At 33.9% G+C, this 27,538-nt stretch overlaps 1 protein-coding gene across 23 annotated transcripts in view; it reads left to right on the top strand.

Moving 5' to 3' along the window:
• NECTIN3 (nectin cell adhesion molecule 3) overlaps window positions 1-27,538 on the top strand; it is a 300,981-nt gene that overhangs the window by 28,492 nt on the left and 244,951 nt on the right. For all 23 annotated transcript variants that reach the window (XR_013372631.1, XR_013372629.1, XR_013372630.1 and 20 more), the window contains exons 2-5: window positions 11,769-12,110; window positions 18,839-19,135; window positions 22,071-22,188; window positions 26,018-26,169. Coding sequence is in view for 19 of the 23 variants with exons in the window: in XM_077884651.1 (XP_077740777.1) it covers window positions 11,769-12,110; window positions 18,839-19,135; window positions 22,071-22,188; window positions 26,018-26,169 (909 nt within the window). In the remaining 4 variants the exon portion in view is untranslated. The remainder of the gene's footprint in view (window positions 1-11,768; window positions 12,111-18,838; window positions 19,136-22,070; window positions 22,189-26,017; window positions 26,170-27,538) is intronic.

The raw sequence follows: 27,538 nt of genomic DNA, 5'->3' as shown, positions 1-27,538 counted from the left end.
TCCTGTTATTTTCTGTGTTTTAGTTACATGTAAATCATTATAACAGAAATCTAAACTCTAAAAATATAACTCTTTTTGGCTGATTTTTTAGTCGTTGAGTTTTGCAGAAAACTCAGACCTGTAGTTAGAAGTTAACCTTTATTAAACTTCCATTCTAGAACTGTACTCCATAAAACAAATGTTATATAGCTGTACTCTCCAGTATTGTAGTCATTAGCCGCATGTGGCAATCGAGCTATTCTAGGAATTGTTAAACACTGTGCCAAGCGTAATTAGTAGCTTTAGTTTTAGTTTAGTTTTCTACTTCATCATTTCTGATTACTGCCCTTTACCCATTTTGGATTCAGCCTTCCCTCCAGTCTTATTTTCTTTATTTTGATCTGATACTGGACCTTTGATTAGCCTGCATTTCATTTTTTGCCTATGAAAATTATATATATTAGTCTTCAAGGCACAGCTTAAGTTCCACCTCTTGTAAAGCTTTCCCTGATTCTCTCTACTATGGCAGATGACACTGTCTCTTATTATTTGTATGACCCAGAGAAAGTTTTTAACCCTTTTGATTCTTGATGTGTTATGTTGGGGGAAAAAAATTACCTATCTACCTCACAATGTGCCTTTTGGTGGGGAAGAGTAGGGTGTGGGAATCAATGAAAATCCAATAAAATAGTATGTAAGAACTGACAATTTTTAGGAATGTGTAACTGTTAAGGTGGTATTTTATAAATGTGAAAACTGAGTCTCAGAAATTGACTTCCCCATCATCTCACATCATCTATCTCACTTTACTTAGAACTTTAATTCCAATAATTCTTTAGCTACATTGGTTTCTATAATCCTTTGATCCTGTTTCCTTTTCTCCCCATCTTGACCAGCTGCAAGTTCATGGTCTATCATTGAAGTCACTTCTTTGCTTGTACCATCAACCCCTCATTCATCTTCTTTTTGTGCTAGCCTGTTAAAACTTTCAACCTAGGGTAAATCTTACTTACTGTTTGCCTGTTCCATTCAGGAAACTGAATGCTGATGGATGTCACTGTAATTCAAGAGTAGTAACCGCAAGTGGTTCTTGGTATACTACTACTCTGAAATCCTATATTCTCTTAGTCAGTGGTTCTTTTTTATACTCTTTAAAAATTAGCGGGGACTATAGCGAGCTTTTCTTAGTGTGGATCTGTCAATATTTACTAGGTTAAAAGTTAAAACTGAATAATTTTAAAATGCCTTAATTCCTTCAAAAAATTATATGTTAAATATTTTTATGAAAAATAAGTATTTTCTATTTATAAATAGTGATGAATGGTATATTTGATTTGCAAATGTCTTTGTTTTTAAATTTTTTAAAAATTTCATTTATTTGAGAGTGGATGAGAGAGAGAGAAAGCAAGTGGGGAGGAGCAGGGGGATAGGGAGAACCAGACTTCCTGCTGAGCAGGGAGCCCAATGCAGGACTCAATCCCAGGATCCTGGGATCATGACCTAAGCCCAAGGCAGATGCTTAACTGACTGAGTCACAGGTACCCTTTGGAAATGTATTTAACATCTATCTTAGTAACAACTGGGTTTTTGTACCTGCTTCTGCATTTAACCTGCTGAATATCATGTTTTGTAGCTTCTAGAATATCCACTATATGACAGAATGGAATGGAAAAGATAATAACCTAGAACAACCATGAACATAGTTTTGATTTTATTATTAATCACCTGAAAAGGTCTTGAGGGCTCTTTGAGAGTTACACTTTGAATATTACTGCTTCATTCCATCTACCTTTTCTCTATAGCTATTTTACACCTTACATCTTTTTAAGTTTCTAGACATCCTCTCTTATTCTCACATGAAATCCTTGCTTTCTGTTTTGAAGAGCAAATGGAAGTAGTTAGATAAGAACTTTCACTGCCATACCTACCTACCTGTAAAGGTAGACTGCCAGCTACAACTGAGGTACAATCAGTGGCTAGCGACATCCCTCAGAGCTGTGTCCCACACTGTCTCTTCTCCTCAAATGTATCACTTTAACAACAGTTTTCTTTCTCGGTCATTTCAGCCAGCATGAAAATATGCTGTATCTCACATTAAAAAAATACTTTCCCTGATGCATAACCTTTCTTGAGCTGCTGTCTGATCTCTTTGTCTTTATAGTAAAAATCATCTCAAGCTATTACAAAATGTTCTCCACTTCCCTTCTATTCTCATTTTTATATAAAACAACTTTATTGGGTATAAGTGACGTAGAATAAGCTGCACCTACTTAAGGTTTTTAATTTGGTAAGTTTTAACAAAGACATTGCCTGTTAAAATGTCACACAGGGCAGCCCCGGTGGCTTAGTGGTTTAGCGCCACCTTCAGCCCGGGGCGTGATCCTGGAGACCCGAGCCTGCTTCTCCCTCTGCCTGTCTCTGCCTCCCTCTCTCTCTCTGTCTCTAATAAATAAAATCTTTTAAAAAAATGTCACTACAAAGATAGTGAATATTATCCATCACTCCTAAAAGGTTCATTGTATTGTCTGTAAGTCATCCATCTCTTCCGTTTCTATCCCTCTTGCCTAAGCAAACACCTATCTGCTTTTTGTTACTGTAGTTTGCATTTTCTATGGAAAAGGATGCAATTACACTTCATGTACTCTTTTACTGTCTTCTTTCAGCAAAATCATTTTGAAATTTGTTCATGTTATTACATGGATCAGCTTATTTCCTTTTATTGGGAGTATTTGGTTATATAAGCATTGCTTTTTAAAATTTTTAGCAGACTACTCTTTTAGAGCAGTTTTAGTTCATAGCAAAGTTGGATGGAATGTACAGAGTTCCCTTAGCACTCTAGTTACCCTTCCCCTTAACATTTTCTGTCAAGGTCTTTTACCAGAGTGATATATTTGTTACAGTTGATGAAACTACTTTGACACTTCGTCGTCATCATCACCCAAAGGCCATGGTTTATACTAGGATTCACTCTCGGTATTGTACATTTCGTGGGTTTTGACAAATGCATGAGATGGATCCACCATTACAGTATTATGCAGAGTAGTTTCACTGCCCTAAAAATTCTTGATATTTTACACCTATTCATTTCCCCTTTCCTTCCAACTCCTGGCAACCACTGATCTTTTTACAGTCTCCATAGATTAGTCTTTTTCTACATATCATATAATTGAAATCATTCAGTATGCAGCCTTTACAGATTGGCTTTTTTTAACTTGAACAATATGCATTTAAAGTTCCTCCATGTCTTCTTTTTGTGACTTGATACCTCATTTCTCTTCAGTGCTGAATAACAGTTCTGTTGTCTGAATGTGTCACAGTTTATTCATTTATCTACTGAAGGACACCTTGGTTGCTCCAATTTTGGCAATTCTGAATAAAGCTGCCATAAACATCCATGTGTAGGTTTCTATGTAGACGTAACATTTTTGGCTTGTTTAGGTAAATACAAAGGAACACGGTTACTGGTTTGTAGCATTAGAGTATATCTAGTTTTCTAAGAACTGCCAAACTGTCTTCCATAGTGGCTGTACCATTCTTCATTTCCACCAGTAATGAATGGTAGTTCCTGTTGCTCTATATCTTTATGAGCATTTGGTATTGGCAGTGTTTGGATTTTAGCCATTCTACTAGGTGTGGAGGGATATCTAATTGTGGCTTGAATTTGCAATTACTTAAAGACATGATGACAAGCACTTTTTTATATGCTGCTTTGCCATCTGTATCTGTTTGGTAAGGTTTCTGTTAAGGTCTTTGGCCCATTTTTAATTGTGTTTTTCTTATTGTTGAGTTTTAAAGTTCTTTATGTATTTTGGGTATTGGCCCTTTATTAGATATGTCTTTTACAAGCATACATTTTCTCCCAGTCTGTTTCTTCTCATTGTCTTGATAGTGTTGTTTGCAGAACAGAAATTTTAATTTTGATGATGTCCAGTTTGTTCATTATTTCTTGGATCATGTCTCTGGTGTTGTGTCTAAAAAATCATCACCATCCCCAACATCATCTAGGAATTTTATAGTTTTGCATTTTACATTAAGGTTTGTGATCTGTTTTGAGTTAATTTTTGTGAAGGGTGAAGGGTGTAATGTTGGTCTAGATTCATATTTTTACATGTGAATGTCCAGTCATTCCAGCACCATTCTGTGGAAATAATTCTCTTTGTTCTATTATATTGCCTTTACTTCTTTGTTAAAATCTATTGATTATGTTTGTATGAATCTGTTTCTGGGCTATTTTGTTCTGTTGATCTGTTTGCCTATTCTTTCACCAATTGCCTCACTTTTTTGGTACTATAGCTTTATACTAAGATTTAAGTCATGTGGTGTTAGTCCTCTGACTTTGTTCTTCTTTTTCAATATTGTGTTGGCTATTCTGGGTCTTCTGTTTCTCCATATACATATTAGAGTCAGTTTGTTGGTATCCACAAAGTAACTTGCTGAGATTTTGCCTGGGATTATGTTGAGTCTATATATAGATCAAGTGGGAAGAATGGACATCTTGATAATATTGAGTCATCCTATCCATTAACATGGGATATGTTTACATTGATTTTTTTTGATACTTTGATTAGTTTTGTAGCTATCCTTACATAGGTCTTGTACATATTTTGTTAAGATTTGTATCCAAATATTTCATTTTTAGGGTGCTAATGTAAATGACACTGTTTTTAATTTGAAATTCCACTTTTCGTCACTAGCATATGGGAAATTGTATCCTACAGCTTTGCTGTAATCGCTTATTTTGACGAGGTTTTTTTGGTCATTTCTTTCTAATTTTCTATATCGACAGTCATGTCATCTGTGAGCAGAGTTTAATTTCTTCTTTCCCAATCACTATATGTTCTATTTCCTTTTCTTATCTTCTTACATTAGTTAGAATTTCTAGTATAGTGCTGAAAAGGTACAACAGAGGGGGGCATCCTTGCCTTGTTCCTGATCTCATTGGGTAAACTTCTAGTTTCTTGCCATTAGTATGATGTTAGCTGTAGGTTTTTTAGAAATAAGTGTCCTTTATCAAGTTGAAGATGTTCCCCTCCATTCCTAGTTGGGTTTTCTCTTTGTTGCTGAGTAATACTTTATTGTATGGCTATACTACAATTTGTTTTGTCATTCACTTGATGGACTTTTGGGTTGGTTCCAGTTTTGGGCTGTTAAAAAAGTTGCTGTGAATGTTTGTGTACAGATCTTTGTATAGACACATGCTTTCATTTCTAGTGAGTGAAGACATAGGAGTGAAATGCATGGCTCATTTGGTGCTTGTATATTTAACTTTTAAGAAGCTGCTTATTGTCTTCTAATGTGATTGTACTATTTTGCAGTTCAGCCAGCGATGGAGAGTTCTAGTTCCTCTACATTCTAACACTTGGTATTGTCAGTCTTTTTAATTTTAGCCTCTCTAATGGATGAGTAGTCGTAGCTTACTTACTGTTGTCTTAATTTGCATTTCCTTAGTGATATTGAGCACCTGTTCATGTATTATTGGGGTGTTCATATCTTTTGCTCATTTGTTTATTGGCTTGTTTTCTTTTTATGAAATTTTTAGAGGTCTTTATGTGTTTTGAATTCAAGTTCTTTAGCAGATGTAAATCCTTTATCAAATAGGTTTTGCAAATTTTTTTTTTCCCATTAAATGGTTTGTCTAAAGGGTGTGTTTTGAAGAGTAGAAAAGTTTTGATGAAATCCACCAATTGTGCTTTTGGTAACATACCTAAGAAATAATTGCCATCCTGAAGTCACAAAAATTTAATTTGCATGTCCATATGAATTTTAAGAAAAAAGCATGTCAATTCATACTGATAAATGAATGTCTTGGGTTTATGCCATCATTTCTAGTCTGTAGTCCAGTCTCTTCTTAGGATATAGGACCTCCTATGATCCAAAGTTGTTCTTTCTAATTAAAACATGACAAGAAGTTAGAGATTCTCTAACTAATAGTATTTGAGTTTGCTGTTATACTTAGTTTTTACATTCTATTATTTAATTCACTTGGCTTCATTCATATATGCTTATTTTTTTTGTTTTGAGTGTTGTTTGGGGATGTTGGTACAAAGACTTGTTAAATTTCAAAGCTGATGTGACTTAAACACTTATTGGTTTAAAACAATTCAGATTCATTTTTGATTATGCTAGTGATAAATCTGTTTAATCTAAAATTTAAGTATGCTGAAATTGTTGAAAATACCTAGATACTATGATTTTGCTAGTTTCTTGAAAATGTATACTTTAGTTGCTTTAAAAATTATTCTATATTTGAGGAGTCTGAAAGGATCCATACCTTAGAGATTTGGGGAGGTTTTGTTTGTGTTTGAACATAGAGTACAGTAAATATTTGATTTGTGGAATATTTGCATATACCTATTTTGTAGATTGTGACATTTGAAAGATCTTGGGACCTAAAATGTCCAAGATGCCTGCCATCTCCATAGGTTGAGAGTGAGATGTGGTAAAAAATAATATCAAAGTATCAAAAAAGGTAGTATTAAAAATAGATTTTTGATAACTTCTATTGTTTTTGATTCATTGTTGAAAGTGGGAGAGATTGGAAAGTGAACTGTTGTCGCTTTATACTTTTAGACACTTTAAAGTGATCTCTACTATGAATGTCAAAATATTTTGTTTTTTTAAATAACCCATAGAAGTTATTATAGTACATGAATCATTATATTTTCTTTTTCTTTTATAATTCTTTTTGAATATTTTCAAGTGATATGTGTCCTCTGCACATTCTAAATCCTGAATGACTGACTACTCAAATATATATGAAAAATCCAGACAGTTTTATTTTCACGGTTCTAGTGTTTTTATGGAAGCTACAGGTAGGAGGAAAACACTTATTTCTCTTTCTCCCTGAAAGGATAAGTTCAATTTAATTAATTAGTTAATAGTACAAATACTATTGTTTCTCTTTGCTGTTGGGAGTGTACAGTAGCCAGGAACACCATATAACAATGTCAGATAGGGTCTTACCAGATATGAAAGATTCAATTCTTTGCTTTTCCTTTGCCTCTTTATATTCTAGACAGAATCATTCATTTTTTAAAAGTTTTTTTTACTTATGAGAGACGCAGAGAGGGGCAAAAACACAGGTACAGGGAGAAGCCACTCAGGCGTCCCTAGACTGAATCACTCTTTAATGAAGAACTTCAAATAATTTAGGTCTTTAGAAATAAACATTTATGTTTCTCCAGGACACACTTCTGTTCTATCAAACTCTGCTTCATATGGGAAAAGTTGGGGGAGGGTAGGCTCAGTGTCTGGGAGACCTTGAGAAGTAAAGCATTCAAATAGTGATTTGGCATAAGAATCACAGTGGAGGATCTGTTTCTCCACAGTTTTAAGAGTTTAGGGGAAAAAATCTTAACTTGGAAGTGTGTTTTTTTTTTTTTTTTTTTAAAGATTTTATTTATTTATTCGTGAGAGACCCAGAGAGAGAGACAAAGGGAGAAGCAGGCTTCACGCAGGGAGCCCCATGCGGGACTCAATCCCAGGACCCCGGGGGTACGCCCTGGGCCGAAGGCGGCGCTAAACCACTGTGCCACCGAGCTGCCCCTAGAAGTGGTTTTTAACTTTTGAATTTAGTTTAAGATTGGAAATGCATTAGATACTTGTTTTTAGGCGACAAAAACTAATTGTAGCTGGCTAAAACGCAAAAAAGGAGGTATATATCATTAGAAGCTCATGGAATCTAAGGGAGAACCAAATTATCAGATTGTCAGTACTTGCTCACAAGTTTAAGGGTTGAAACAATAGAAAGTTCTGCCCAAATTTACTTTTGCCACGAAAAACTACTCAGAATAATTTTGTAGAAAAATTGGAAAGTAAAAATTAATCATTATCTCCTAGATAGTAAGACAAAAGATGAAAAAGAAAAACCTGATAGTTATATTAATATTTCTGAGTAAAATTAAACACTTACTGAAAATAGCCATTTGTAGTATTTTGAATTTGCTTAAGCTCTTTAGGGCGTTAGGTTTTCTGACCAAATCTATCAACGTTTTTCTAGGTGGTTTTTTTTTTTTTTAATCTTTTATGCTGAGAATGACTTTCCCTCTTTAAATATAGAATATATGTAAATATTGTAAATATGTTTTTGATTCAGCAGATTTGTTTTTTCTTTTTCCTGTCCAGTACTCTCTTTAGTAATGGTGGCTCACTAGGCGGTAGTGGTTACCAGTTGTAAGGAGGTATGAGTTAGCACTACCCATGCCCATGCGACGTTATTCTGATACTTAATGTCTTAGATTTGATTGCTATATAACAAAGCACTAGGGATTGGAGGGCTTAAACAACAGATATGTATTTCTCATAATTTGAGAGGCTGAGAAGTCTAAGGTTAAGGTGTAAGCAGATTCAGCTCCTGGTGAGGACCATCTTCTTGACTTGTAGCCACATTCTCGCTTTGTCCTCACATGGTAGAGAGCTTGTATCTCTTCCTTTTCTTATATAAATGCTAATGTCACTGTGGGGGCTCTACTTCCTGACTCATATAAACCTGATTACTATACTAGGGCTCCGTCTATAGATATTATCACTCAGAGACTAGGGCTGCAATGTAAAAATTTTGGAAAGTGCAAATACTCAGTCCATTATACCTTATCCTGTTTCCTCTCCACTTTTATCTGAGGAGGATATAATTCTGTTTATTTTTATTTTTAATTTGCTTTTATTATGAACATTACTTATTACAAATGATTTTGACATCAAAGAGGAATACAACGTTTTAAAAACTCAAAGTTCTTTCTTTAATCCTCATTATCCCATTTTCTTGGAGTAATTAATGTTATCTGCTAGAATATATAAAGTTATTGTCAGTATATGTGCAGGCATGTGTGACTTTTTTACATTTTTTTTTTTTTTTAAAGCATCAGCACTTTATTTTTTTTATTTATGATAGTCACAGAGAGAGAGAGAGAGAGAGAGGCAGAGACACAGGCAGAGGGAGAAGCAGGCTCCATGCACCGGCAGCCCGACATGGGATTCGATCCCGGGTCTCCAGGATCGCGCCCTGGGCCAAAGGCAGGCGCCAAACCGCTGCGCCACCCAGGGATCCCGACTTTTTTACATTTTGATCTTCAGTGTGTGTGTGTGTGTGTGTGTGTGTGTGTGTGAAGCAGGGATCTATTTCTAATTATTTAATAACTCTTGCTCTTTAAGCATCTTAACTAATTCAGTATTTCCCCACTCATACAAAATACTTTGTTATATATCAGTAATATCATACACATATGTTGATCATTTTGTGTACTTTAAATTGTTTTCGGATACTAATAGTAAGCTTTTTATTATTTTTACTTTAGCATTTCCCCTCCTTCCAACTGGGCCATTGATGTTTTTGAACTATTTCTTAGCTGTTGTCCCTAGTCTAGTTTGAAGAATTTTTTTTATACACTTTTCACTGCAGTTGCATTGAATTTGTGTGTTATGGGGAGATATGATGTCTAGATAGTATTTTATTTTAGGAACGTGACATATCTTATATTTATTCAAGTCAGTTGCTCAGGTTTACAGTTTTATTACAACTTTTTTCATGGGTATTTGAAATATTAATGTTTTGCAAATATTGTGTTTTATATAGTAAGTTTGTAAAGGTTATCATCTATCATAACATAACAGGTTGATTGTATATTTTGGATATACTTTGCATGTTTTTTATGCACCCATATTATTTGTTCTAATAGAACTTTACTTGGCTTTAGATTTTTCAGGTAATAGGGTTCTCAGATAATTCTGTCTGTTCCTTTGTAATGCTTTTCTTCCTTCCTTCCTTCCTTCCTTCCTTCTTCCTTCCTTCCTTCCTTCCTTCCTTCCCTCCCTCCCTCCCTCCCTCCCTCCTTCCTGTGCTGGAATTTCCATTGTTAGTTGAACAGTGCTAATGATACTGTACCATTTTGTCTTGATCTTTTTGTAATAGCAGTACCTCTTTTTTCTAGTTTAGTGTGATGATGGCCACTGATTTGAGAAGAATCCACTTTATTATTAGGAATCCTTCTTTTCTCCATTAGATTTTTTAAAAAAAAAATCAGATGATGAATGCTAAGTTTTAGTAAATGCCTTTTCAGCATTGAATGAGACAGTCAGTGTGACCTTTCAGTGTGATAAATAGTTTAAAAATATCCTTATATTCTTGGAATATTCTACTTGGTCACTGTGTTTTTTTAAACACAAAGCTGGGTATTCATAATATGAAAATTTTAATATTCATAAATTCTTTTATTTGTATGTTTTCTGATTAATACTAGACTTATGGTAGCTTGCTAAGATACATTACAATATTATAATATGTAATACTGTAATATGTAATCCAATTATATGTTCTGGATTAATTTTAAAAGTTTGGTAATTATCTACTCTTGAAAGTATAATAGAGCACAATGGTAAATTTTGAGAACTTGATACCTTTTTAGGGCAATGGTTAATAAAACCCTTTTTTCTTCTGTAACTGTTAAGTTTAGTTAGTGTGAATTGTCTCTCCTTTTTTTGTAATACATCTTCACTCATCTCTTGTTTGTTTACTATTTCTTAAATTCATTTTTGATTTGAATGGCACAGTTTGCCTATTTATTTATATTTTATTTATCATTTATGGTTTTTTCTCCCAAAAAGGGCTCATAGAAATAATATTTTGTGAAGTTTTGTTGTTGTTTAGAACTGCTTGAACATGTTTAAACACATTATTTTTGGTTATTTTTTAAGTGATCTCTGCTACATTTTTGTATTTATTTAAAAGTATAAATAGACATAACTTCAAATTTTAAAGATATTATTCATACAGTGTATTGTTTATACAGTTTTTGTATTTGAGTGTTATATTGGTTTACTTCTGAATTTGAGTATTTGTCAGAAGACATGAGTCATAAACTTTCCAAGGGCTTCTATTTTATGTTCTAATATATTTGTCAATGAGCAGCATCTTTGCCTGACTCTAGTATTCATAAATGTTAGTCTTATTTATCCTTAAAATAATTTAGATTTGGCTCATTGCTTTCAGGAAGGAAGTCAGTAATACACGGGAGAAGTTTGATATCATTTCATTTTAACTTTTGCTCGTGGAATCTTTTTTCTTCATCCACAAAATAGAAAAAAAATTGATTTCACATTTACATAAGTTTTAAAGAAATTAATGCCTTCTGGTAGTTGGTCTATCTTAAATGAAGTTTTTATAGAGATTTTTGATAGAAGAGCCTTCTAGAAGAAGATACTTTGGTATTATATTTGGTTTGACAGATTCTGCATGTATTAGTTATCTATTGCTAAGTAATAAGTTACCCTAAAACTTAGTAGCTTTAAAACAACATGCATATTATCTCTCTTTATGTCAGGAATTCATGCATGATTCAGCTGGGTTCTTTGCTTAAGAGTCTTTCACAAGACTGCAGTCAAGGTGTCAGTTAGGGCTGGGATCTCATCTGGAGGCTTGACTGGGGAATGATCTCCTTCCAAGCTTAGTCTTGGCCCAATCTAGTGCTTTTTCCACTGCGGCACATACCGGCAGGTATTTGATTTATTTGAGTGTCACTCTTTGGGTCTAACATTCAGGCCACGAATATCTCCCTCTTTTGAGTCCTTTCTGTTATTTAGTCACAAGTGTGTGTGTGTGTGTGTGTGTGTGCGCGCGCGCGCGTGCGTGTTGTGTGTGTGTCTGTGTGTACTTGCACCTATAGAAGGTCAAGTGGGAGGGACAGAGGGAAACAAGAATGGAGGAAGAATGTATGTTAGTATTAACATTTAGTATAATTTTTTATAATTAGTATAATCATTTTTTCTTATTTTAAGAACTATTTTTTCCCCCATAGGTGCCTTAGCTGGGCCAATTATTGTGGAGCCACATGTCACAGCAGTATGGGGAAAGAATGTTTCATTGAAGTGTTTAATTGAAGTAAATGAAACCATAACACAAATTTCATGGGAGAAGATCCATGGCAAAAGTTCACAGACTGTTGCAGTTCATCATCCTCAGTATGGATTCTCTGTTCAAGGAGAATATCAGGGAAGAGTCTTGTTTAAAAACTATTCACTTAATGATGCGACAATTACTCTGCATAACATAGGATTCTCTGATTCTGGAAAATACATATGCAAAGCTGTTACATTCCCGCTTGGAAATGCTCAGTCCTCTACAACCGTAACTGTATTAGGTAGGTATGTCTGAATTGCTTATTTTGGTGGTAGTCACAAGGGTTATAATAAAAGTATTTGTAAGAATTTAAAATGATTGACTATATATATGTAAACTTAGATTTGAAATAATTCAAATGTGATTTTTCAAGTTCTGTCTTAAAATTCTGATTCTAGGTGTTCTCAACTTGAACAAACTTTTGTATCTGCCTATCTATGTATGTAATGCTATGTGGTTCTTAGCTTTTTTACTTTCTTCATAAAGGTTACTTTTTGTTTATAATATTAAGTGCTGAGTGTTTTTGACATTTTCAATATTCTCTCTTAAAATTTCAGACTTTAAATTTCCACCTTTCAGTAAGTTTTTCTCTATACTTAAATGACTTTTATCTTAGAGCCATTGGTATACTTCATGTTTGTTTCTGAAATCAGATTTTATTTCTGCTACTGTGGATTTCATAGCTATTTGAATCTTGGGCTATTCCTCTAATGAACAATCTTCTGTTTTCTCATATCTGGTAAATGTTAGAATTTATGTTGGAATTTAAAATGAGCTTATTAGCATGAAGATAGCCACTTGCAGTGAAAGGTTCCCCAGTTTGGAAATATTGGTTTGTACTTTTAGAATAATAGAATAAGGATTAAGGAGTAATAGCAGCCATAGCCATTTCCACCCAAAGTAGGACTCCTTTAATGAGCAGTCTTTGCTCCACCTCTACCTGTTTGTCTGTTGGGGACTTAGATTCTACTACTGCTCCCCTCTCCTCAACCCTCCTTCTTCACTTTCCTTCTGGGTTTTACACCCTAGTAAAAAGCCCTTGTACTCCTCGCTTGGTCTTAGTGTCTGCTTCCTGAAAAGCAAACAAGTACACAGCCCCTAATATTTAAAGGCATAATTTCAGGGTGTCTGACATGCAGGAAAGCTATTTTGTCCAGCTCTGTCAGGTATTTTTTCATATTGAGAGTTACTACTTAAAAATAGAAATAAAATTGAGTATTTGAGGACTTTATATGTTTATGACACTGCCTGAACAGCTGTGGGGAAATATAACTCATGTTTATGAAATCAATACTTTTGAGAAATATTTTGATTAGAAGGCAAGGCATAAAATAAATATCTGAAAAATGAAGTGCAGGCCATCAGCATAAAAAAAGTAACAAAGTTCATTGGCTAGAAAATAATTCTTTGTGGAAGAGGGAGCCCTTAGGAATAAAGGGTGTTTTGCTTTAAATTTTAGTAATTTCCCCTAATTTAAGACAATACTCAGTGGTTTAAAACTCAAGGCTGTTTATGGTATAAGACTAGTCTTGATTTTACCATGCCTACGTCTCTGGCTTCATCTATTCTGTCTCTTGCTCCACTTTTCCTAACAACACAAATTTAATAATCGTAATAAACTATTTGCAGTTCTGGTAATACCTGTTTATGTTCTACATGTGTTTTTCTTTCTTCTTGGATTGCTCTCTTTTTCTCCTGGCTCTCTCTTCTGACATTCTTGTATTTAACTGCTATTCATCAAACCACATCCTTTTATAAGCCATCGCTGAAATATATATCCCCTTGCAATTTGATTTTTTTTTGGCTCTTTTGCCATTATATCTTGAGCTTATCTATTGCAGCAGTTACCATACTGTTTAGTGTGTGTTTTCTCCTTTATAAACACGTGGTAGACTGCAAACTCTGTACTCTAAAATTTAACTTTATCTCTAAACCCCTTTACAAGAGTTCCTAGTTATATAGCAGTGATACACCATTTAAGTGTTATTTAAGTAGGTGGTAAGAATGGATGGGTTTAACTTCTAGTCTACAAATGTTGTATAGAAAAAATAGTTGAGCCAGTCCTTGAATTTTGGGTAGATTTTGGGTAAGCAGAAGGGAAATAAGTAAAGGGAGAACAAATGAGCCAGTGGAGGGAGGCAGAAAACAACATACATTTGGGTGGAGTGGTTTTTAGTGTCAGTATTGTTGCCATTTTAGGCTGGAATTCTTTGTTGTAGTGAGCTGTCCTGTCCATTGTAGACTGTTTGGCAGCATCCATGACTTCTCCCCACTAGGTGCTAGTAGCAGTCTTTCAGTTAACAATTTAGAATGTCTCCAGACATTGCCACTTGTCCTCTAGGAGAGGAGGGGAGAGATCTCTCATTGTTGAGAACCCTCAATAGTGGAATCACTGAATAATTAGTTGATCAGAGAACTTCTATGAAATACAAGAATTAAAGGCTAGAAAGGTTGAGTAGGACTGCATTACAATAACTTGACTATTATGATGGGGAATTTGAGCATTGTATTACTAGAAATGCCAAGTTGGCATAAGGTGATGTATGTACTTCTTGACTCCCTTCTTCTACCCTCAGACCTTTGCTGTGTAAAGTGGTTCCTGAACCAGCAGCATTGGCATCATTTGGGAGTTAATTTAGAAATACAGAATTTTAGGCCCCTCCCAGACTTACTGAATTTAGATAAGTCTACATTTTAGCAGGATTTCTAAGTGATTCATATGCAGAGTAAAGTTTGAGAAACACTGCTCTGACCACCTTCTCACTTGCTTAGAGGGATATTTAAGTCATAGTAGACTTGATTTAGGGAGTAATGTGATAAAAATTGTGATTTATGAAGATCAGTCTGGTGTTTTTGATGGATTGAAATGAAGCAGCCCTAAAGTCCTAATCCCTCAGCCCTGAGGCCATGAAGGCTTGAAAGTAATTTTCTGATTTCTGCCACTTGAGGGAAGAAGGGAGCTATTACAAAGGAATAGCTCTCAAAACTTTGTAACGTATTGGCTATAAGAAACAAGAGGTTTGAGCATAAACAGATTTTGAACCTTGGTGATTGAGGAAATTATGTTCCTATTAATTCCTGTGGGCATGTCTGAATGAAAATGTGTTGGGAGTGGGAGGCAAAGATAATGAGATTAACATTTACTTTATTGAGTTTGAAGATATATAGGCAAAAAATACCAGGCAGGTAGTTAGAAACTGTGGAGTCAAGCCTGGTTTCAAAGTTGAAGAAAATTAGGGATCATCTAGATGGTAGTTTCTAAGATAAAAGTTTCTAAGGGAGATGCAAACAGTAACTGAAGGCTCAGGACCCAGTATTTATTAGGGCAGAGATTAGAAGAATAAGAGGTGAAGAGCTCAGACAGAGCTTTGAGAAAAACTCTGTCAAAGTAATACTACTTATATCAGGAGAAGATAAAATTTTTAAGATTACGTTAGCAGGTTTTTTTCCTCAATGAGAATTAAGCCTTATTGAATGAACATGATTTAAATAACCTTTTTTTTTCCAGTTTTCCTAAGAATGGTGCACAGCTAGTATTCTAAATGTATAGCATACAAGGCAATTCGTTACTTAGAATAGATCCCTTAAGGCATTAGTACTTAATTCTTTTAGAACTGAATGTGAAGAACCGTGTCAAAGTTTCAAATTCTACCAAATTAGTGAAAGAGAATGGCAAACAAAAATAGTAAGCCTGTAGATTATGTGGTAACATTAGAGTGTCAGTGGAATGGTGGTAATAGAATTCAAATTAAGGGAATGTGACATAACAAGAAAGCTTTGAGAAAATTTAACAACAAATGCCCCAAGCAGAAGAGTTGTTTCCCAATTGGTTACTTCACTGGGTGGGATATTATATAGTTGTTAAAATTATGTTTAAGAGAAGTATTGCTGCTTGAGGAAAACAAAAAAATTGTAGGTATGCCATGATTATTACATCCATATAGAAACTAGTAAGAAAAGATGGTAATAACTGCATTAGGATATTGTAGTTGTGGATAATTTTTCTGTGTGTGTTCTCAATTTTTAGAAATACTGCTTTTGCCATTAAAAAATAGACTTCCATTGCTATGTATGATGGAATAACAGGGACTGGATTTTCCCTTTTTTTAAGAACCAGAAAGCAGGCAAATAAAAAACCGTTTTTAGTCATTGGACAATAGGCAGTGTAGAATTATCCCTGAAAAAAGGACACCAAAGTTCTTGCTTCCTCCTGAGGCAGTTTCCAGGCTACCACTCAGTGACAAGGATTGAAGTGGAGAATGATGGTCTCAGGAAGTAAAAGAGACACACTGGAATTCAGGGAGGATAAGTGATTAGGATTTGTGGAGCAAAATACTTTCCAGCAGAATACTGGAAAGCAGAGAGCATCAGAGAGTGAGTGTGTGCTTTAGACATCTACAGAAGGGCGCTCTGAAGTCTTTGGGTTAGAACTGCTCTGTGTCCATGGGAGAGGAAACTTTTGAGGTTGGGGAAAGAACCAGGAGAAAGTAGTAGATCTATCCAACAATCACACAGGGCAGGGAAAACTATGTTCCCTCCATTCAGAGTATGTAGAGAACTGGTAGCAAAGAGGAAGAGCAGCAAAACTGCTAGACAAGGAAGGGGCCAGAGAAACTAAAACATTGAGGTATATGAGGAAAGTAACTTTAGAAAGCCAGTAAAGTCTACAACCAGGAGATTGATTTTCTTTAGAAAAAACAGATACTGTAACTTAAAATTGACTTTAAAACAAATTTTTAGGTTCCTCAAAGATAAAAGCTTCTATTAATGATGGCATAATTTATTCAGACCAACTCTTCCATAGGGGTAAAATATACCATTGAAACCTTCAAAGAAGTAAGAACATAGTGAGAAATACAAGTAGATCAAAATCTAGGAGAAGATGAAAATAGAAATAAGCCTTGCACTGAAAGTTGCATTCAACCTGGAGACTTGATAATTCAGAAGAAACACCTGACAATGCTAAGCTACAATCTTGAGCTCCTTGAGAAGAGAGACATAAATTTGTAAATGTGGTTCTACTCAAGATGGGATGTCTAATATCCCTTCTCTTATTCACCTGGTATCCAAAGGCTTACATTTTCAGAATAGTAGAAAACTAGAAGTAAACCAGCCTACTTATAGACTTATAGGTTTATAATGACCTGAGTGATTTGATCCTAAATTCAGGAGATCCTGGCCTGATAAGTGATTTCAAGAGTTTGACAGAAGAAAACTCAGATATTTTCTGGAGGAACAGTTCCTTTACTCTAGACCTCAGATTATTTCTACCTTAATTATCCAAACAGGCATTATAGTAGTCTCCTTGAATAGGCAGGTAGGTATACAAGTAAAGAAGATCCCACAAGCAGCAGCTGACACAAATAAGACAAAAGAAACTGACCTGCAAAGTTATAGGATGTTGGAATTATCAGACAGAGACTATTAAACAATATCGTTTAACATTTGAAGAGATAAGTCAGTCTATAAAAGTTCTGCAGAGAACAAGAAACTATAAAAAAAAATCACATAGTAATTGGCCTTGAAGTAGAGAAGTCATTTTTAGTGTATAAAAGCAGTTAACCATAAAAGGGAAATTAAAGACTGATAAGTTTTAGTACATTTGAATTAAAAACTTCTGCTCATTAAAACATGCCATAGGGCAAAAAGACAAGCTTTACACTGGTAGAGGATATTTTTACCACATATAACCAAAAAAGGACTCTCTTTCCAAATCAATAAGAAAAAGCAATTGGCTTTAATAGACATTTTGCAGAAGAAGGAATTCCAAATGGACTGTAAACGTGGAAAGACCTTTAACATCATTCATAATAGAAGTTAAAAATACGGTCTCAGTGATCTGCCCTTATATACATACAAGAGGGACAGACATTGAGAAGTAAGGCAATATCAAGTGTGATGAGTCTCTGGACCAATAGGAACTCTAGGATTTGGAGTAAATTGGTACTTAGGAAATCTTCTTGACATTATCTGGTAAAGTTGAAAATAAAAATCGTAGTAGCAATTTCACTACAAAGGACAAACTAGAAAAACACCTGCACAAATATACAAAGATACATGAATGAGAATTCATGTTTCTTATAAAATTGTTTATACTAAACAGGAAATAGCACCAGTGTCCAATGGTAAATAAACAACAGTACAATAATTAAAAATAATATCTCTTGAGTAAATTATGAAACAAAAATAGGTAGATACAAATCAAGAAAGATGGTATTGAAAGAACTAGTTGAAAATTTGGGAAATGAATAAAATAATTGAGATAAAAACTTAATATACAGAGAAACTATAAGCTTGAGATAAATAATTCATGAGGTGAGACTAAGGAATTTTTGCAGAAAGAAGCACATGAAATTTGTTGGAAAATGTGAAGAGATAGCTAGGATATATGAAAGTAGATTGAAAGGGTCTAAACATTAAGGTTACTTTCACCTGCTGAAGAGCTTTCTTATATTAGAAAAAGGTAATGGGATACACATTCTAGTAGATGTAACTATTATTGACATTACATTTTAACAGTATAGGTTCCATACTGGTAACCTAATTTATATTTTCTGTAAACATTTTTGCTGCAAAATGAAGCACTGTGTCTTAAAACTGTATCTTTTCCTCTTTCAAAGTAATACTTAAAGTCTCATAATGAAAATTATGGTACTAATTTACAGGAATTTTTCATACACTAACTTTGGGGAGTACTCATCAGTTGCTGTAAAGAAAAATATATCTCTTCTAGGGAGAATAGTCTTCGAGGTTTTCAAGTCTTACTGAAATTCTTGTTTGTCTTGGCTCATGATGTTCTTCTCTTCTTCCAAGAATCCAGTGGGTGTTGGCATTACTTAAAAGTGTGTGTGTATGTAGTTTTTACATGCATTTGCCCCAAAGTTTATGAAATATGGCTAGATAGGGTTTGGAAAGGTGTAATATGTTATTTTTTGAAATGTAACTAATTATTTTTTAAATTTTAAACAGTTGAACCCACTGTGAGCCTGATTAAAGGGCCAGATTCTTTAATTGATGGAGGAAATGAAACGGTAGCAGCCATCTGTATTGCAGCCACGGGGAAACCAGTTGCACATATTGACTGGGAAGGTGATCTTGGTGAAATGGAATCCACTACAACTTCTTTTCCAAATGAAACCGCAACAATTGTCAGCCAGTACAAGGTGTTTCCAACCAGATTTGCTAGAGGAAGGCGGATTACTTGTGTTGTAAAACATCCAGCCTTGGAAAAGGACATCCGATATTCTTTCATATTAGATATACAGTGTAAGTAAATGATAACATTTGCTTTATAAACATATGCATTTTAATTTTCTTGCTTCGACATAATTCTGTGTCCAACTTGTTAGTTTGAATATTTAGTATTCGTATATTCTTACAGCTTTTCCTTGTTGACATTTTCTTTCTTAATTTTTAAAAATATCTTCATGGAAATTTCATTTAACTGAAATATTTTTTATTTGTAAAGAATGGATAGTGACTTTAAAGTTGCTCTCCAACTTAAAATGATTTAGACTTACTCTTTTTTAGACCTTGAAAATAGGCTGGACTTAAACAGATTGTGGAAATTTATACCTCAAAATGTGCAATACTTAGAGACAAACAACTACTTTTCCAGTTTGATTAATTTAGCTATGATTCAGTTCTATTGATGCTATCCATGATGTTTTCAGTAAGAATTTTTTACTGCTTAGATGCATTTTAGTTTGCAAATAATTGTTTTTCCAATGCTGTTTTTCATCTGATTTTATTGATCGCATTGTAAGATTCTCATATTGTAAGACAATATTTTAAAGACATCGTTAGGATAATAACCATTGTAGATAAGGTTCAAAGCTTTGCCCATCTCCTATTTCTATTTTTTGTTAGGGATGCTCCATTGTATATAAAGTTTGTATGTATATATGTATGTGTGTATACTTTTTCCTGTACATTATCTCAGTTGTTGCTATGTTGTTTGTGTAGCATTTACAGTTTTTGAGAAAGAAAAAGTGATACTGCTTATAACAAGGATATGAAAATTAATAGGTGTTTAAAGGAGATATTATAGTTTTCTTCATGTATTTTTTGATAGGACATACATGGAATTTTAAATTGCACGTATTCGTTACACTTGGTATAATGGTTTCTAAAGCTAATTCTAAGAATCTTTTTCAACATTTATAGGGTTGAACTTGGGAAGTTATCTTACATGAATGTTATTGCCATTTTATCCTTGAGTGTGGATACCTTCTTTTCCCTTCTCTGGAGAATCCAATTAAAATGTCTCTTTTTCCTTTTCCTACCTTACTTTCACAGACTCTTAACTTTTTCCTTTTTCTTGTAAAATTCAGATCCCAATTGTAAGTACTATTAATCTTTTCCTCATATATATATTGTCCTTCCTTATATCTCATGACTGAAATTTTCAATTTGTATTATGTACATTATGCTTTTTTGGTTGTTTACTTGAATGCAATCCTTAATGTATACAATATTTCTTTTAATATAAGACTTACATAATTATGGCTTAGATTTATTGGCTTGCTCCTAAAGTGTTCTTAGAGTAATCATGGTTTTTTTCCTCTTTTTAATTGGGACCTATAAAACATGTAAACAACATTTAAGGAGATAAACTCTTTTTTTTTTTTTTAAGGGATTTTGCAGACGTTAAATTTTTTTTTAATTTTTTTATTTATGATAGTCACAGAGAGAAAGAGAGAGAGAGAGAGAGGCAGAGACATAGGCAGAGGGAGAAGCAGGCTCCATGTACCGGGAGCCCGACGTGGGATTCGATCCCGGGTCTCCAGGATCGCGCCCTGGGCCAAAGGCAGGCGCTAAACCGCTGCGCCACCCAGGGATCCTCAGAGATAAACTCTTATATCCAAAATTCAGATCTCAAAATTTGGAGGTATTCTTTGGGATGCCTTACTTTTAGTACCTGTTCCCTCCTTCTAGTAAAAGAAATTAGACTCACAGATATCTGTACTGTTGTTTCAGCAACATTTTTAGTACCAATTGTGTGTTACAAAAATGTTAATTCTTGGTATTTATGAGGCAGTCATTTCTTAAAATTACAAGGTAATTATACCTTAGGAAAAGTTTAATTTTTTGCACTTTTTAAAAAATTTTTGTAAACCTTGCTTGACAACAGATCAAGCTTCCCTGACAGAATTAAACGGACCTGGTCTTTCTCTGACTTCCCCATCTGGTCATGTACTATTTACCTAGTTTATTCTGTAACTCATCTTTAAACCTTCATGACCTTCCTCAGCCTCACCCCCAGTCTAAATTAGGCCCTTCTTATCTGCTCTATATCATCCTATTCTTTTCCTTCTTGGCTTTCATAACAGGTTTTAGCTTTTAAGATTTTCTCTTCCTTATTAAAAACTATTAGAAAATAAATTTTATGAATACAGAGTTTGTATGTATACCAAATGCTTAAAACAGTGCCTGCCATTTACTAGGAGTTAAACATTCAACATGATGGTTGAATGAATGATTTGTATTGGATTGTATAGTTTGAAGGCATAAATTTCTATTGCTGGTAGAAAGGGATAATTGCTTATTTAACTAATTATATTGTGATTTACCAAAAGATGTTTGGGTGCTTTGATGGATGAAATTTCATGTTTTACGACAGTTGAGGCCACAGATAATTTAACTTTAATTGTAATTATATCCATAGAAAGTTTGTGTCACATCTCTACTTACCCGTAGACTATTAATTATAACACAGGAAATCTAATCTCTGTAATTGACTTTGTATCTTTTAGGGGGTATTTTCTTTCAGATTAAACATTTCTTTAAAGATAGTTTTATATGGTGACTTGGTATAGGTACCAATGCCACATCTTACCAAATTAAGTAATATAATGTATTTCCACTGTTCATAAGTTTACATTTTTCATAATGGGACTCATACTTTGTTCTTGGTGATGTAGGTTTGTGAATATCCTTACATTCAGTGTTCATAATAACTACAACTGTACATGATTATAGTTGTCTGGTGTGTGGGTACTCATTGTCCATTCATGCACTCATTCTTTCGGTCAACTAATATTTATTGACTACTGTCTTCCACACTGGTTATGTGTTTTGACAGGAGGAAAAATGATTTCTATTCTTCTGAAGTTTAGTCATCATGTTAATGCTTTGTCATTATATATTGCATTAATCATTAGCAAAGGGTAATTTGTACTTTTATGCATTTATTTTATAGATGCTCCAGAGGTTTCAGTAACAGGCTATGATGGGAATTGGTTTGTAGGAAGAAAAGGTGTTAATCTCAAGTGTAATGCTGATGCAAATCCACCACCCTTCAAATCTGTGTGGAGCAGGTAATAATGTCAGATACTTCTAAAGATAAATTATTTAAAAGTGAAAATTATTCTTAAATACATATTTATTTTTAATCAGTGTAATACATGATGATTGTAATGGCTGAAAGTTAAATTAAGGATGAGTGTTCTCCTGTCCCACCTCTTCCCTACCTTCCTACCCCTGCAGTTTTGTTCTTAAGAGACTAGTTTTTAGCCATTTTAGCAATTCCTCTGGTAGTTAACCACCATTGGTCTTAAATTGTTACTTCTTAATACTATAATGTTGACTTCTTACTATAACAGATGAAAATTTAATTTTATATCTACCCCTTCAAACACAAACATACCGATATACATATTCTAACCATAATAAGTCCTAATGAAATTAAGCCACTTTTAGTTAAACTCTATAATCAATGTCTCCCTATGACATATAAATATTATTTATTGACAGTATAGTATACTAGAATTGTTTTATTTTGTCTAAAATCTTTGTTTTCCCTGAGGCTAATAATTCTTAGTCTCAAAGAATATCCTTAATTCTCTTTATCTGTGAAATTTCAAACTGTTATACTAAGGTTTTCATTTATATTTTTCAGTATTTGGGGCTCCCCTTTAGTCTTGAGACCTGAATCTTTCAACTGTGTATAGTTTTTTTTTTTCATTTTTTTGATCATTTCCCCTTTTTTAAATTTGCTTCTACTAGACCTTTCTTATTGTTCAGTTTTTTTGTTCTACCTAGGAAATTTCCTTCACTTTTTCCCCTCATTGACTTAATTGATTTAAAACATTTTGGAGGCATACTTTTTTTTCATTTTTTTTAAAGATTTATTAGAGACGGAAGGCAGAGGGAGAGGGGGAGAGAGAGAGGGAAGGGAGAGGGGGAGAGAGAATACTCATGTACACGCCTGCAGAGTGGAGAGCCCTGGTCCCAGGACACCGAGATCATGATGTGAGTCGAAATCAAGAGTTGACACACTTAATGACTGAGCTACCCAGGCACCCCCACATTTTTTATTTCTAAGAGCGTTTTCTTATTTCTCTTTCATTTTATGGCATTTTTTTCTTATTTTATGGCTGTAGTGTCTTGCTTCTTCCTAGAAGCACCTTACTAAAGTTTATTTCCTCTTCAGAGAGTTTTTACTGCTTCTTATTGTCTCCTTCAAGTTCTTTTGTTTTTTCTTTGGTTTTTAATTTTGTAGATATTCCTTCATTTTCTCAGTTGTCCAATCATTTCACAGTGATGCATTAAAAGAAAATAAAATCCTCACTGGAAATTCTGTCTTTGTAGTGGGGATTACTCATTAATAGATTCCATTTAGAGTGATCAGTTAAGAGTTATTTCCCTGGGGAAGCTTCAGATGTCATTCAGGAAGAGTGAAAGTCTTTTTTTGTGGCCATTCAGTTTATTAACCTTCATCCTTCTTTCTAAAACATAAATGCCTAGTATCTTGTACAGAGTTGAAAGGAGTCTGTTTTTTCAACTTTCAGCTGATGTCCATAATCCTAGCCCTTTGCTTCACTCCGGCTTTCTGTAGTAGTACAGTGAGTCAGACTCCAAATCTTGGGTTCCTTGGACCAAAGTCGTATACGCTTGGAAGCACTTCTTCAGCCCAAAATGGAGCTTCTCATCCTTGGCGCTGTTAACATTTTGAGCTGGATAAATCTTTGTTGTGGGAAGCAATCCTGTGAATTGCAGGATGTTTAACAGCCTCCTTGGCCTCATACCCACCTCCCCATTGTGAAAATCAAAAATGTCTCCAGACTTGTCAGTTGTCCCCTGGAGACAAAATCATTCTTGATTGAGAAACAGTGACTTAAAGCGTATATTGTTTTTTCCATTGGTTTTTCTGTCTTCTAAAAGTTTGTTGAAACGTCTTGTCTGATGAATTCTGCGTCCTGTTCTCTTGATCCTTGTGCCTTTTTAATAGCTTTTAATTCCTTTACTCTTGTTTTATTTGAGATATTGTGGGAATAAGGAAACAGTATATTAGGTCAATCTGTTGACCTAATTTTAAAGTTTATAAAGTAGAGAAAGTTTTTTTCATTTACATTTTCTGAAAAGTGGAAAGAAGTCATTGGTTATGTGTGGTAGATTATTTCTAAAAGTCATACAATTCTGAGTTCCCTTCCTTGTATTTGTACTTGGAGATGCCTTTTTGAGTAAGACATCTAACCTCTCTAATTCTTTGTTTCTTCACTGATAATAGTACATCATAGAGTTGTGAGGGTAGAGACAATGAATATAAACAAGGTTAACATAGGTAAAATAGTATAGAAGGTGCTTTGCATGTCATTTGGTGTGAGTTTAATGTGATGGATTTTTCTGACCATGGCTTATTTGAATAAGCAACTTTAAGGGATTATAAGCCATTTTTATATTTCTCACAATTAAAGAAAATAGAATTTGGGCATCAAGGTGCAGAGAGATAATTGGTATTTCTATATACTCTGTATTTACTCTCATCCTCCTAGAAGTTCACCTTTTGAAAGCTGCTGCTTGTACGAATGTTCTTTTCAGAGTTCTTGTAGAAGAAGGTTGAGTGTTTTTGTTTTTTTAAACCATGTAAGAATATTGCCTTTTTTCTCCAATGCTAAATTAAAGTTCCTGCACTGTAAAATATTTTATTGACTGTCCTTCTACCTACTACCATTGGATTTGCAGAACAAAATCATTCCTCATATTGTCCACTGTTGGTTCTGTTTCCTTCTACCTTCTTCTTATTTTTTGTTCTTATTCTCTTTGTAATTACTTGTCAGTCTTCTGTGTATTTAGATCATTTATAGCAGGGACCAAATCTTATTTACTTCTGTATTTCAGCAAACCAGCAGAGCAGAGTATGGTTAATATTAAGCTCCTAGTAATTAAATAATGGATGGCTGAGTGAATGAATAAATGAACCTTTTTAAAATCTGCTTAGCTCAAACCATAATATTTGAGTGGTTTACTTGACTTTTTGTCCTCTTAAAAAATAACTCATGGGCTTTAGAAATAAATTCAAAATAAATACATCTTGGTGTGCTTTTTGGTACCCTAAGGTTGCCAGTATGAAATATAACAGTATACTTAGTTCCATTGCAATGAATGGCTTTAGAATTGTCATAGGCTTTTATTCCTGTTGTGGTTTATAGTAATGTATACACTAGATAGGACCTCTTAGCCAAGTTAGTATAGACACCATTTTAAAAAAGTTATTATTGATGGCAAATGGTACCTTGGTTTTTACTGTCACAGATGCCCACCTTACAAATGAGATGATTTTATATGAAGACCCTTTTTTGATGCTTTAGAAACTAATCGTCTTTGAATGGGGCACAGTATAGATTTTCTCAGTGTGAATTGGTGCTCTTTAAGTATGCTGCAAAAGGTGCCAAGACATTATCATGTACTTAAATGAGATGGCTTTTCAGTAAGAAATTTATAGGTATATTATGAATTCACTGATGTACTGAGAATTATTTTTAATTCTTCTGAAACTGCATGTCTTCAGATAATATATTTTTCTAATTTTCCAGTTTTCTGAATGTAATTCTTTAAAATCACATAATTTTTTTCTTTCCTTGCCTTCCATTCTAATATGTTGGCCTACTTGGCACTTATGTCTGTTGGTATTTTGAAAGAATGGGTATTCTTTTTTTTGAAGGAATGGATATTCTTAATGGATTTTATCAGTTCATTTTTATTGAAGTGAAAATTTGTATCATATATTTCCATTTCACAGTGAATTTTACCTAAAAAATGCCAGTTCTTTCACTAACATCTTAAAAGTGTACATCTTGTGTAAATAGCTGTCAGTGAATAAAGTCTGAAGATATTTAAAATAATTTCATCCTTTTTAAAATCTAGGTTGGATGGACAGTGGCCTGATGGTTTATTGGCTTCAGACAATACTCTTCATTTTGTCTATCCATTGACTTTCAATTATTCTGGTGTTTATGTCTGTAAAGTGACCAATTCCCTTGGTCAAAGAAGTGATCAAAAGGTCATCTACATTTCAGGTAAGTTACTGTCTACTCCCAAAATGAGTTACTGAAATTATTCCACTAATTGTAATCATAACAACACTGTATTCTCGCCAGTGATTTGTATTTGCTAACGTACGGATTCATCAGTGTGAGTTTTTCCAAATAATCTAAAAGAGATGTGATAAAGTAACCCTACCCAAGATACATATGTAAATTGGCACTACTTAAATGTCAAATGTCTATGCAGCAAGCTTATATACATTTTAAGACCTTTGCATATAGTTAATATTTCAGTTCCATAGTATTAAGTATTCCTTTCATAGATTGTATGTACTTTTCTAGGCTCTTTGATTTTTATACTGAGAACAAATATTTGAGTTTGTGTGTTATTTTGGTGGCTACTGTGAACACAGGTTCTCATAAAATGGGCTATTGACTTTGATGACCTGACTTATTAAATAACATAGTTTGTTACTTAGTATGGAACTATATCATATTGGGTTACTGACAGTGAAGTAGGAGTGCTACTGAAAATGTTGTAATGAAATAAAATTTAAGATGTTTCTTATTGTCAGTCCTTAAGCCACTAAGAGCTTAGATTTTTCACATTCCGTTGGTTTTGCTCTGAATGTTTTTATTAATTTGATTGAGTATATAAGTTCGGGTACTCACAAAATAAAGTTAGAGCTAAAAATACATTTTTTTTCATGGGTATGGCTATAAGTTATCAGTATAATGCTCATTTATAAAAATTATATAAAAATATTGTGAGCACCTAGTTAGTGACTGCAAGAATATAGAAATCCTCATGTCTAAACAATGGAAAATTAAAGGAAAAAGGAAGAGAACCTTGAGAAAAGCAGGTTTGTATGGCAATTATGTAATTTTGAAAACTGAATAGTTAGATTTTTAGAGAAATTTTAAGCTTGCTTTAATGTTCTATTCTCTGTCTTTGTATGATCAATCTAAAAACAGTCCCCCATATTATATTCTCATGGCATTTCCCACAATTTGTAGTTATATACTTGCTTGTGTACATATTATCTATCCATCCTCATATTTAATCAATTTGTATTTGCTTCATTTACCACTGAATACTCAGCACTTAGTGCCTGGCATATGACAGGGGTGATGCAAATATATTTTTGCATGCATCTCACAAGAAGCTTAGAGCTGTGTACAGCCCTAGTAGCCCTTTATGCTGGTAGCAGTGCTTTGGTAGAAATCAGAATGAGATTAAATATTAGTTTGTTTGTCTTCCTTCTTCCTTTAAAGATTTTTCTCTCTTTCTTTTTAAGGATCTTAAAGCCACAGGAAATGCATATTTAAAATGTGGTTACCTAAGGACTACTTACTGTGTTTCTATGAAACAAAATTTGGTGTGGGATATTACTTGTAAATC

Source organism: Canis aureus, chromosome 35 (genome assembly GCF_053574225.1).
Source record: "Canis aureus isolate CA01 chromosome 35, VMU_Caureus_v.1.0, whole genome shotgun sequence".
NCBI classification, from domain to species: Eukaryota; Metazoa; Chordata; class Mammalia; order Carnivora; family Canidae; genus Canis; species Canis aureus.
The sequence above is the reverse complement of the archived record's forward strand: the minus strand, read 5'-3'. Positions and strand labels throughout refer to the sequence as shown.